This window comes from Tamandua tetradactyla, chromosome 16 (genome assembly GCF_023851605.1).
Source record: "Tamandua tetradactyla isolate mTamTet1 chromosome 16, mTamTet1.pri, whole genome shotgun sequence".
In the NCBI taxonomy this organism is placed as follows: domain Eukaryota; kingdom Metazoa; phylum Chordata; class Mammalia; order Pilosa; family Myrmecophagidae; genus Tamandua; species Tamandua tetradactyla.
The window spans coordinates 62,145,911-62,158,382 of NC_135342.1; the positions used below are offsets into that span (position 1 = coordinate 62,145,911).

Sequence of the window (12,472 nt, forward strand, 5' to 3'; positions counted from 1 at the left end):
CATCTCTAGGGAGATGATCTAATTACAGTTTCAAGCATACAATGCTGAATAGGAGTTAGAAGAAATAACTGCCTTCACAAAATGGGATTAGGATTAAAACATGGCTTTTCTAGGGTACATACATCATTTCAAACCAACACATTCCACCCTCTGGACCCTAAAAAAGACATATTTTTCCCATATACAAAATACATTAATTCCATCACAATATCAGAAATCTTTAAAGCATTTCAGTAGCAATACACATGAAATACAAAGTTAGAAATATATAAACTCCTATCAGAGCTAGTTACAGGCCTAATCTGTTCTAAGACAAAATTATCCTCTGTCTCTGGACCTATAAAAACTCAAAACAAGTTATTTGCTGCCAACATACAAAGGAGGAACAGTCATAGGATACATATACCCATTTCCATAGGGAAGAAGGAACACGGGGGTCACTGGACCCATACAGTTTCGAAAACCCGCAGGGCAAAGTCCATTAGATTTCAAAGTCTGAGAGTCATTTATCTTTGGGGCTTCTGAAAGCAGCAGTCCTACCCTTTCCAAATGCCTACACAGGGGACTGCCTCTCTCCAAATGTAACCTTGGGGGACACTGGGGAGACTACCTTTTTCTTGGCTCCACCCTCTCCAAGGATTGGGACTGCACCCGGGCTCTCTGCCATTTCCAGGGTACATGCTCAATCCCTCCATGTGGTGGCAGCCAGGCCTTCCCCAAACCCCAAGGAATGTGCTTCACCCTCTCTAAGACCTGAGGCGGCATGACTTTTCCACTGCAACTAGGTGGAAGGCCCATTCTCTGCCTTTGGGGCGAACTCACTCTCTCCACTGGCTTGTGTGGGTCTGCTCTCCTGGCCCGAGGCTTCTTGACTTCAGACCTCAGCCTCCATGGCTTTGCCTCTGAAGTTATTTTTCCTCCAATGTGTCCCTTCTCTGAGCCTTTCAGTCCTGACTGGCAGTGCTTCTCTTTATACAGACCCCACAACACTCTTGTTGGCTTTCAATGCAGTAGCCTCGGATCATGCCCATCAGACATAAGGAGTTTCCACAAATCCTTCCTGGATAACTCCATGTCCAATCCTGGCTTTCTCTGAAATGGCTTCTTATTTCTACGTTTCATCAAATCTTCATGTGGGGCACTATTCTATGGGGTCTCCCTTCCTGGGAGTCCAGAATTTTCCAGAACATCGATTTCTGGTTTCTTGGTACCCAAAAGTTCAGTTCTCAGCTTATCTCTTTCCTGTTGCATTTCACTCTAAGCTGTGAGGAGAAACCAGGCTGCATTTTTGACATTTAATTTGGAGATCTCTTCTGCTAAATATCTAAGTTCGTGGCTTTTAAAATCAGGCTTCCAGCCAAAGCTGCTTGTCACCTTTGCCAGATTATCTGCCATTTTAAAACAAGGCTTACCTTCCTTCCAGTCTGAAATAGCACACACCTCATTTCTGTCTAAAGCCTAGTCAGAGATATCTTTAGAGTCTACCAACATTCTTTTCAAAGCATTCTAGGCCTTCTCTATCAAGCTTTTTACAACTCTTCTAGAATTTTCCCCTTATCCATTTAAAAAGTCATTCCAACATGTTTGGTATTTGCAAACTGCAGCAGCAGCCCACTTCTCTGGTACCAAATCTGTTAGTTTGCTAGCTACCAGAATACAATATACCAGAAACAAAACGGCTTTAGAAAGGGGAATTTAATAAATTGCTAGTTTACAGTTCTAAGGCCGAGATAATGTCCCAATTAAAGCAAGTCTATAGAAATGTCCAGTTAAAGGCATCCATGGAAAGGTACCTTGGTTCGAGAAGGCCAGTGAAGTTCAGGGTTTCCCTCAAATGGGAAGGACACATGGCGAACATGGCATCATCTGCTGGCTTTCTCTCCTGGCTTCCTGTTTCATGAACCTCCCCAGGAGGTGTTTTCCTTCTTCATCTCCAAAGGTCACTGGTTAATGGACTCTCAGCTTCTCATGGCTATGTCATTCTTCTCTGCTCTCTCCGAATCTCTCATTCTCCAAAATGTTTACACTTTTATAGGACTCCAGTAAACCAATCAAGACCCACCCAAATGGGTGGAGATAGACCTCCACCTAACCCAGTTTAACAACTACTCTTGATTAAATCACATCTCTAGGGAGATGATCTAATTACAGTTTCAAGCATACAATGCTGAATAGGAATTCAAAGAAATGGCTGCCTTTACAGAATGGGATTAGGATTAAAACATGGCTTTTCTAGGGTACATACATCCTTTCAAACCAGCACAGGGTCCCTGGACCAGATGAGTCCTGAAATGTCGAGGGGCCAGCCTCTCCAGGACATTAACTAGTTCCATCCCTCTATCCCATATTATTGACAATCCTTTCAACATGGAAAAGCTAGAATGGGCATAGCCCAAATACCCCTAAAGAGTGGGAGAAAGATCAAAGATGATGGTAGTTGTACAGAGAAGGTAGGGTTTAACAAATGGGTATGAATTGCTGTATCATTATATCAATATTTCTTTTAGTTTCTAGTATCTTAGAGCAGCTAGAAGTAAAAACCTAAAATTGTGGAATTGTAACCCATACCAAACTCTGAAATCTGTTCTACAACTTAAAAAAAAGAGAAGAGAAAAGAAAAGAAAAGATTATAAAGACAGGTTGAGTTAGATTATATGCTACAGAAAATTTAGGTTTTGGACAAAATAAAGCTCTCTGGTCTCAAACAGTAGGTGAAGTTCTAAAATACAGACAGTGTCCTCCTTTTAGCCCTGTATTCTGATTTTCCTTTATCTTGACCTCATCGGCTTAGTTCTTGTCTCTAATTGAAACCTGATCTCTTTTTCTCTTTCTTTAGCAGGTGTTGTACATTGAAGCTGTGGTTGAATAGACATTTAGAATTATGTCTCTTTGTTGACTGACCTCTTTATCATTATGTATTGTCCCTCTTTATTCTTAGTAATATTCCTTGTCTGAAGTTTATTTTATCTGATGTTAATATTGCTACTCTAGTTTTCTTTTGATTAATATTTGCATGGGTTTATCTTTTTCCATCCTTTTACTCTTTTAATTTATATATATCTTTATATTTAAATGGGTTTCTTGTAGACTGCTTATTGTGTCTTGCTTTTTCATATAAACTGACAGTCTCTTTTAGTTGGTATGTTTATATCATTTACATTTAAATGTAATTTATTGATATGGTTGGATTAAAATCTACCATCTTGCTAGTTTTTTTTCTGTTTCTTCCATATGTTCCATCTTTTTATTCTTTTTCTGCCTTCTTTAGGATGATTTTTTATGATTCTGTTTTGTCTCCACTATTGGCTTATTTTTTATACCTTTTTATAAAATTTCTTAATGATTGCTCTAGAGGTACAGTGTACATCTTTAATCACAATTTATGTTTAATGTTATATATATATATATATATATATATATATAAAATGCCACTGGTAATATAAGAACCTTATAACAGTAAAGTCCTCCAATTCCTCTTATCTTTTGTGCGATCATTGCTAATACATTTTACTTTTACATATGTCTGCAATACATTGCTATTCTTTTTGTTTTAGGCAATCTGTTCTATTTTAGAGCAATTAAAAATAAACCCCAGGGTGTTTTACTTACATTTTAAATTACTGAGCTTTCATGCCCAGAGCTTCTGTAGTAGGCCCATTTTATAGGCTTTAGGCCCACAGCTTCCGGTGCTCATTTAAACTTTTCCCCAGTCCATTAGCTGGCCTGAGACCTATAACATAAAGAGAAAAGCTCAATTAAAAAAAAACTTCCCAAATAGATTTTTATGTTTGCCTCAGTCTGTTTGATATTGCCTGTAGCTCTTGCATTTTTTGCTCTGTTTTATTTTTATTTTCTTCACTTGACTCTTATTGCTTTTGTCTCTCTATTGCAATTCCACATTTGTTCCTGCATGTGTCTACTTTTTCCGTTAGAACCTTTAATATATTGATCATAGTTATTTTAAATTCCTTGCCTGATAGTTCCAACATCTGGTTTGTTTCTAAGTCTTATTCTATTGAATATTTTGTCTGTTGAAAATGGATTGTTTTTCTTGCTTTTTTGTGTTTCTTGTACTTTTTTTAAAACAATTGTTGGCATTAGTATATAGAACAGTAGAAACTGAAGTAAACAATATTTATGCTGGGAAATGAGCATGCCTCTTTTTTGGATAGGCTGTTAGTGTGGGAGTTTGAGTCGATTATTCAGGAGATGAGCTGAGTTTGGGGTTTATTGTTCCTGTGGCTCCCTTAGGAGCACCCTTGGCCTCAAGTTCCTGTGGTATTTCCTAGTGCTTATGGTTGGGTTGCTGAGAGGGTTTTTCTCAATGTTTACACTCTGGCCTCACTTAGGTTTTCTTTGTGCATTTATGCCTCAGTACACAGTCTTCTACAGTCTTAGTCATAAATTCTTGCTGCATGTCATTCTGTGCTTGCTAATCTTGTGGGGAACAGGGAAGTTTGCTTTCATCCTAGTTCAGCCTCAGGCTACGTCAAGTCCTGTGTTCTGGTTTGCTAGCTGCCGGAATACAATATGCCAGAAATGGAATGACTTTTAAAAAGGGGAATTTACTAAGTTTCAAATTTATCGTTGTAAGGCCGTGAAAATGTCCAAATTAAACAAGGCTATGAAAATGTCCGAATTAAGGTACCAACAAGAGGTTATCTTCACTCAAGAAAGGCCGAGGAAGTTTGGTGTTTCTCTCTCAGCTAGAAGGGCACATGGTAAAGTCTGCTAGCTTTCTCTCCTGGCTTCTTGTTTCATGAAGCTCCCCAGGGGCGTTTTCTTTCTTCATCTCCAAAGATCTCTGGCTGTGTGGGCTCAGAGCTTTTTCCAAAGTAGTTCCCACTTAAAGGGCTTCAGTAAGCAGCTCCACCTTGAATGGGTGGAGACACATCTCCATGGAAACTTTCTAATCAAGTGTTAATACCCACCATTGGGTAGATCTCATCTCCATGGAAACAATAAAAAAAATCCCACCCGGCAATATTGAATGAGAATTAAAGGCTTTTCTGGGGTACACACCAGATTGAAACCGGCATGCCCTGTTTTCCTGGGTCTCAGTGGGGAATCTTTCTTTGCGATGTTGCTCCTCTTCTAGAGTCAGGGAACCTCTAACCAGAAGGCTTTCCTACCCCTCTCCCAGGGATGATGGGATTTTTCCCCTTCTAAGACCCCAGCTATCTTAGAAGTGACAGGATTTTGCTGCCTTTTTCCCAAGGGGTTGAAATTTTGGTTCTTTAGAGGAGAAGGGACCAGGTGGGACCTTATATTTTTCCCACAGCAGTGACTGCTTTCCTCTTCCAGATCAGCAATTCTGAGAGGCTTTCTCTGGTCCCCTGACCTGCTCCAGTATTTCTTGTGAACACCCACTGAGGTCTATGGAGAAAAATATCTGGGTGTCTGTGATTCTTGCTAGACCACACTTCGCCTTAGCCCACACTTGGCCTTTAGTAATTCGATACAAACTGTAACTAAATTCCTCCTACCTGCTTGTATGGAGGTCCTCTCTTCCTTTGACTGTCACTAGTAAGTCAGTGTTTGCATCTCTCCTTGAAGGTGCCGGCCAGTCCTTCCATAAATTTCAGTTAGTTGGTCACTCTAACCTCAGTTCTCTGATGGCTGCAATAAAGGTTACATTTTTTCAGATTATCTGGCTTTTTCTTGTTGGGGTGGGAGTGTTGCTTTTTCTGGCTTTCTACATTCTTGGTGGAAGACAGAAGTCTAGGACATTTTATACCAGATTTTCTTTAAATGACTTGTGCTTGATGAAAATATGTATGTCCCCTAGAAAAACCATGTTTTAATCTAAATCCCATTTCGTAAGCACAGAATAATCCCTATTCAATACTGTATATAATTAGATCATCTCCCTGAAGATGTAACCCAATCAAGAGTGGTTGTTAAGCTGGATTAGGGGACATGTGTCTCCACCCATTTGGGTGGGTCTGGATTGGTTTTCTGAAGTCCTATAAAAGAGGAAACATTTTGGAGAATGAGAATTTGGAGAGAGCGGAGAATGCTGTAGCACCACAAGTCAGAGTCCACCAGCCAGCGACCTTTGGAGATGAAGAAGGAAAATGCCTCCCGGGGAGCTTCATGAAACAGGAAGCCAGGAGAGAAAGCTAGCATGTGACATCGTGTTCGCCATGTGCCCTTCCAGCCGAGAGAGAAACCCTGACTGTGTTCGCTGTGTGCCTTCTCACTTGAGAAAGAAACCCTGAACTTTCAGCCACGTTAATTCCTGATGAGGGAGTGTGAAATGGTCTGGGTTGAGGGAGGACTCTTGACCACGTGAAGGACTTTGATTTACGGCGTCACATTTTGTAAAGAGTTTCATATTGTAATTTGATGGTTATAAAAAGATCTGTGAGACTACTTGGAAAGGTCACTGTTATCTCCCTCTTGTCACTAGAGGAGCTGAGGGTCAGAAATGGGTAAGGTACAGCTAACTGGTGAGCTCTGTTCTCTGACTTTGGGAGTTCCATCTCATTGCCATGTTGCCATACTGTCTGCTTGTATATTCTAGGAGGCCATGGTTCATATCGGCCTTGATGGCCACGGTTCATATCGGCCTTGATCACTTCTGTGCCTCTAGCACAGAGCCTGGCACACTGTAGGTGCTCGGTGGATTTTTTGGAGGTATTTGCGGTGAAATTCAGATGTAGAGGTAAGGTGAAGGATGGCCTTGGGGTTGTGTGGCCAGGTCAACCTGGGACTTAATGTTCTGTCCCCTGGAAGCTGCTGGGGTTACGTAATGATTCTTTTCTTGGGTGTTTAGCAAAGAGGTAGGCCAAGGGGGCCAATGATAACAATTTTGTTTTGTTATTAATTAAAGAGAGAGAAATCTCAATGCCTTTAGTTGTATGTGACTCTGCCCCTGTCCTTTACTGAAGTTGATGGCCTTCTTGACTTTTCTGACAGGAACCTTGTCTCTAATTCAGGTCCTGGGGCTGGATCCTAGTCATTGAGGGGCTTATAGGCTGTGACTGTACCTCTTTCCAAGTAGAGCTACTAGTGGTTTCACCAGTATATCAAACAGGTTTGGTAAAGCCACATCAGAGATATCAGTGCCACACTGTCCATGTCCAAGAGGAATTGACGGTCCCAGCTTGCTTTCCCTGCAACTAAGGTCTGATGAAATAGGGGGAGGCTGGAGTGGTTACGTGATCAGATAACCAGACAAGCAGAGGCTTGTCTCTATGCTGAGTTGAGTAGGAAAGACAACCTAGGTCTCTCCTTGCCTGACCTTTTCATGAGAATATAGCCTCCCTAACTCTTTTCTTGTTTCTCTTTGTTCCCACGAATGCCTGGGCTCACCTACCAGACACTGAAAATAAATATATTCCCACATGCCTGCATAGGAATACCTGGATGGCTTGGTGCCAGGAGTGGAAGGGAAAGTGGTGCTGCCTTAAAGCCAGCCTCATCTAAGAAGGGTTAGGGTGACTCAACTTCCCTGGGAGTGGGGTGGCTAGTACCCCAGAGGAGCTTTTTCACATGGGCTTAGCTCCAGACTCTGGGAGGGGACTGAGACATGTGAGATAGGAGATTGGGTGGGGACTGTGGAGATTGGAGTTTCCCTTGAGAACTACTCACTCTTGAATGGCTGAGATTCCCTTGCTCTGAGTTCCATGAGGCAAAGTTCCAGTGCATACATCCTTGTTCAGTAGATGAGAGGTTTCTGAACTTCACTCTTATCCCTGGATGTTATCCCTGTTACTTTAAAGAGCTTACCCCTAGGTTGGAATAAAGTGGAATTGGGGTATTTGAGGCAGGATTGTCACGGGAATTGAGGGACGGAAAAGACTGCCAAGTGCAGAGTCAGGAAGATACTTATCTTCCTCGGACAGAGTCTGGATCCTTCATGTATAGACTGATGTGGAATCCAGCTTTCTAGAGGTTCCTGGACTGGCCCAGCTATAATCTAAACATGGTGGGGCATGTGTGTGTGGCCATCTTTCTATAGGATGCCTTTCAACACTGAATCTGTGGAGTAAAGAAGCTTTAAAGTTTTGCTTGGGTGGGAAACTTCCTGGGTTTTGTTTTAGAAGAATCTCTTTGCAGCCCCAAATAGTAGTGAGGGGAGTGCAGAGGAGGAGAGCAAATAAACCAAAAGCAAATGAGCCCAGATTAGGTGGTATTCTAGTTTGCTAGGTGCAGAAATGCAATATACCAGAAATGGAATGGCTTTTAAAAAGAGGAATTTAATAAGTTGCAAGTTTACAGATGTTAGGCCATGGAAATGTCCCAATTAAGCAAGTCTGTAGAACTGTCTTATCTAAGGCATCCAGGGAAAGATATCTTGATTAGAATTCCAGTGAGCTTCAGGGTTTCTCTGTCAACTGGGAGGGTATACGGCAAACATGGCAATGTCTTCTAGTTTCCTCTCCACGTGTCTTGCTTCATGAAACAATCTGGGGGGCATTCTCCTTCTTCATCTGCAAAGAAGATTCTCCCTTCTCTGGCTGGTGGGCTCTTGGCTTCTCGTGGCTATGTCAGTCTGAAGCTTTCTCCAAAATGCTTCCTCTTTTAAAAGATTCCAGTAAACTAATCAAGAGCCATGTAGAATGGATGGAGACACGTCTCTATCTAATCAAGTTTAATACCTGCAATTGATTGAGCCACATTTCCATGGAGATAACCTAATCAAGTTTCCAACCTATAGTACTGAATAGAGATTGAAAGAAACAGTTGCTCCCACAGGACTGATTAGGATTAAAACGTGGCTTTTCTAGGGTACATAAAGCCTTTCAAACTGGCACAGATGTCTCTTGGATGTCCTCTCTCCCTCTTTATGTAATCCCTCTGTGTTCTGGGTACTTTGGAGGTAGAAAGTTGTTGAATGGAGAAGCAATGTAGGAAGTAAAGTGGGTATTGTGGACAAAGCAACACACAGGTATATGTCTTCCTGAGGGCCTTCTTGGTCCAGTATCTGAGATGGTGATATGCCCTTGTCTTAGCATCTTCCTAGCCCTTCCACCAACTTACTATGGTGTTTTTTGCTGGCATGGGAGTAGCTGTAAACCTCTCCATATGTGGCTGGACTCTGCAGAAGTCCCTTTTTATGTTTGAGTGGAGGTGAGTTGGCAACATTACCTGTGTATGGGCAGCAAGTGGTCTCTTAGACTGGCTAGGGCTGTGTACTAGTTGCAGGGACTCTAGTCTTCTCTGCTAAGCAGATTTGTGGGTGTGAAGCTGGTAAGAACTGAACAAAACCTGTACCTGAGGACAGTCCATGCCATGGACAAACCTTATGTTAGCCCTACTCTGGTGGCAAACAAGGAAACTTAGAAGTTGCTATGATATCATGCCAGAGTCTCATGATATCTTTCTTAAGAGCAATGGAAGTCTACCTACCTCTATTTCCCTTTGTCCTGTGGTAAGAACTGAGACATTTAGGGCTATGTGCAGGGCATCTGTTCCTAGGAAGAGGTGAACAAGGATGGGTGGTGGGGGTCCTGGAAATCTGTCCGCCTTGCAGGTCTAAACCAGAGCTTCACCAGCTCCTGCCTTAGACTAACATGTATGTATTCTTTGCCAGGGTACAATAAATACAGGTGTGCAGAAACTATTTACCATGGAAACTGGGGAGCTGGGGAACCCCATGCCCACCTACCATCTCATCCCCGAGGCAAGCCGACCTAGGGTGGAAGAAGATGTCAGCATGCCACAGCAAAGGTCCTCGGAAACTATGCAGCTGAAGAAAGAGATCTCCCTGCTGAATGGGGTCAGCCTGGTGGTGGGCAACATGATTGGCTCAGGGATCTTTGTGTCTCCCAAAGGTGTGCTGGTATACACTGCCTCCTATGGGTTGTCACTGGTGGTGTGGGCCATTGGCGGGCTGTTCTCCGTTGTGGGTGCCCTTTGCTATGCAGAGCTGGGGACCACCATCACCAAGTCAGGAGCCAGCTATGCCTATATTCTGGAGGCCTTTGGGGGCTTCATTGCCTTTATCCGCCTGTGGGCCTCACTGCTCATCGTTGAGCCCACCAGTCAGGCCATCATCGCCATCACCTTTGCCAACTACATCATTCAGCCCTCCTTTCCCACCTGTGATCCCCCGTACCTGGCCTGCCGTCTCCTCGCTGCTGCTTGCATATGTAAGTCGGGGTTGTGTTGGGGAGTGGGTGGGGACGTGGGGTTACTCTAATAATGGTACCTTATATTTGAACAGCATGTTTTCTGCTTTTTGGGGGGAAGAGGGCATTTTGCCTTTTGAAGAAGTAATTTCACCAGACATTTGATCCTGAGTGATAAGCAAGGGTAAGAGATGGGAATGGGAGAAGGTTGAATCTGTTTATGGTTCCCTCTACTCTTAGCTGTTTATGAATTCTGCCTCCATCTATGGGAAAGTAGTTGTCTTTTATTTGTCTTGGCAAGTGTTTTGATCAGAGTCAGCATTGCTAGGGTAACTTAACCCAGAAAAAAAAATCAGAACTGAGGCTTTTATTGTGCTGCTGCTGCTGCTAAAAAAAAAGGAAAAAGTATTGTTTTTGCTCTCCACTTTCTCATCTTAAAACAATTTTAAAGCGTTGGTAAGAAAATAGGCTTCTCTGGATAAGATATTATTCCCCAGGCCCACGGGACCCACTGGCATTTTAGATTTCTTTACGCTGACTTTGTAAACAAACTCTGCCTACAGTCAGTGAGAGGACTGTCCCATATTTGGGTTTCTAAGGACAGAACCTGAGATATCCCAGTGAGTCCCACTTTATTTTATTTTTTCTTTTATGAGGTGGTAAGAAGGGATTCTATGTGAAATCACTGAAAGGAATGGAAGATTGCTGTGAATCTACCCAGCCTTACAGAGTTACTGGTTTAGCTGAGGAGTGGCCGTAGAATTCATTGTGCTCCTAGGCACAGTGCTGCTAGAGGAGCTTAATTATAATACTCTGTTCTTTCCATAACTGTGCTTGCAAAAGTTTTGGCAATATGTATAGTTTATACACAGTGTTAAAAATAGCCTAAGATTACCATAGAGTTAGCAGTAAAGAATTGCAAAGTATACCATGCCTCCTAACTTTAAGAAATTTGTTAAAGACAGTGTTAAATTAAACCCCTTTATATCTCCTGGGGGGTGAGGGGAAAGCATACCCCTGGGAGGAAGAAAGGTGGGTACTCAGGCATATGTCTGAGTAGGTTTTCCAGGGGGACTCTGGCTGACTGAGCTCTCTAAAAAGGAGATGAGATATGTTCAATAAGAAAATATTAAATTACCCAATTATGCCACCCATAATGTGCTGCCAAGAGTTGAGCACTTTTTTAAAATTAATGTTTTAATTTTTTTAAAAATCCCAAAAAGCACCAAACATGAAACTGAGCCCCACAAAGGATAGGTCAAGTCTACTTAAAATTTAAGCCTAAGAGTCACCCGCAAGAGAGTCTCTTTTGTTGCTGAGATGTGGCCTCTCTCTCCAGCCAATACAACAAGCAAACTCACCACCCTCCCCCTGTCTACGTGGGACATGACTCCCAGGGGTGTGGACCTTCCTGGCAACGTGGGACACAAATCCTAGAATGAGCTGAGACTCAGCAACAAGGGATTGAGAAAACCTTCTCCACCAAAAGGGGGAAGAGTGAAATGAGACAAAGCGTCAATGGCTGAGAGATTCCAAACAGAGTTGAGAGGTTATCCTGGAGGTTATTCTTACGCATTAAGTAGATAAATCACCTTGTTATCCAAGATGTAATGGAGAGACTGAGGGAACTGCCTGAAAATGTAGAGCTGTGTTCCAGTAGCCATGTTTCTTGATGATGATTGAATAATGATATAGCTTTCACAAAGTGACTGTGTGATTGTGAAAACCTTGTGTCTGATGCTCCTTTTATCTACCTTGTCAACAGACGAGTAGGACATACAGAATAAAAATAAATAATAGGAGGAACAAAAAAAAAAAAACCAAAAAACACCAAACAAACGCAAACATTCGTAATTTTTTATCATTCCATTCTACATATAAAATCAGTAATTCACAGTATCATCACATAGTTGCATATTCATCATCATGATCATTTCTTGGAACAATTTGCATCTATTCAGAAAAAGAAATAAAAAGAAAACAAAAAAATTCATACATACCATACCCCCCACCCCTCCGTTCACCGATCACAAGCATTTCACTCTAAATTTATTTTAACATTTGTTCCCCCTATTATTCATCTTTATTCCATATATTTCACTTGTCTGTTGATAAGGTAGATAAAAGGAGCATCAGCCACAAGGTTTTCACAATCACGCAGTCACATTGTGAAAGCTATATCATTATATAATCATCCTCAGGAAACATGGTTACTGGAACACAGCTCCACCTTTTCAGGCATTTACGTCCAACCTCTCCACTATGTCTTGACTAACAAGGTGACATCTATTTAATGCGTAAGAATAACCTCCAGGATAACCTGTTAACTCTGGAATCTCTCAGCCATTGACACTTTATTTTTTCTCATTTCATCAAGAGTTGAGCACTTTTTA

The 12,472-nt window shown here is 41.9% G+C and overlaps 1 protein-coding gene across 1 annotated transcript in view; it reads left to right on the top strand.

The window, feature by feature from the left end:
* Positions 1-12,472, top strand: part of SLC7A6 (solute carrier family 7 member 6) — a 49,457-nt gene that overhangs the window by 6,848 nt on the left and 30,137 nt on the right. The window contains exon 2 of the mRNA XM_077132824.1: positions 9,542-10,100. Coding sequence (XP_076988939.1) covers positions 9,578-10,100 — 523 coding nt within the window. The 5' untranslated portion in view covers positions 9,542-9,577. The remainder of the gene's footprint in view (positions 1-9,541; positions 10,101-12,472) is intronic.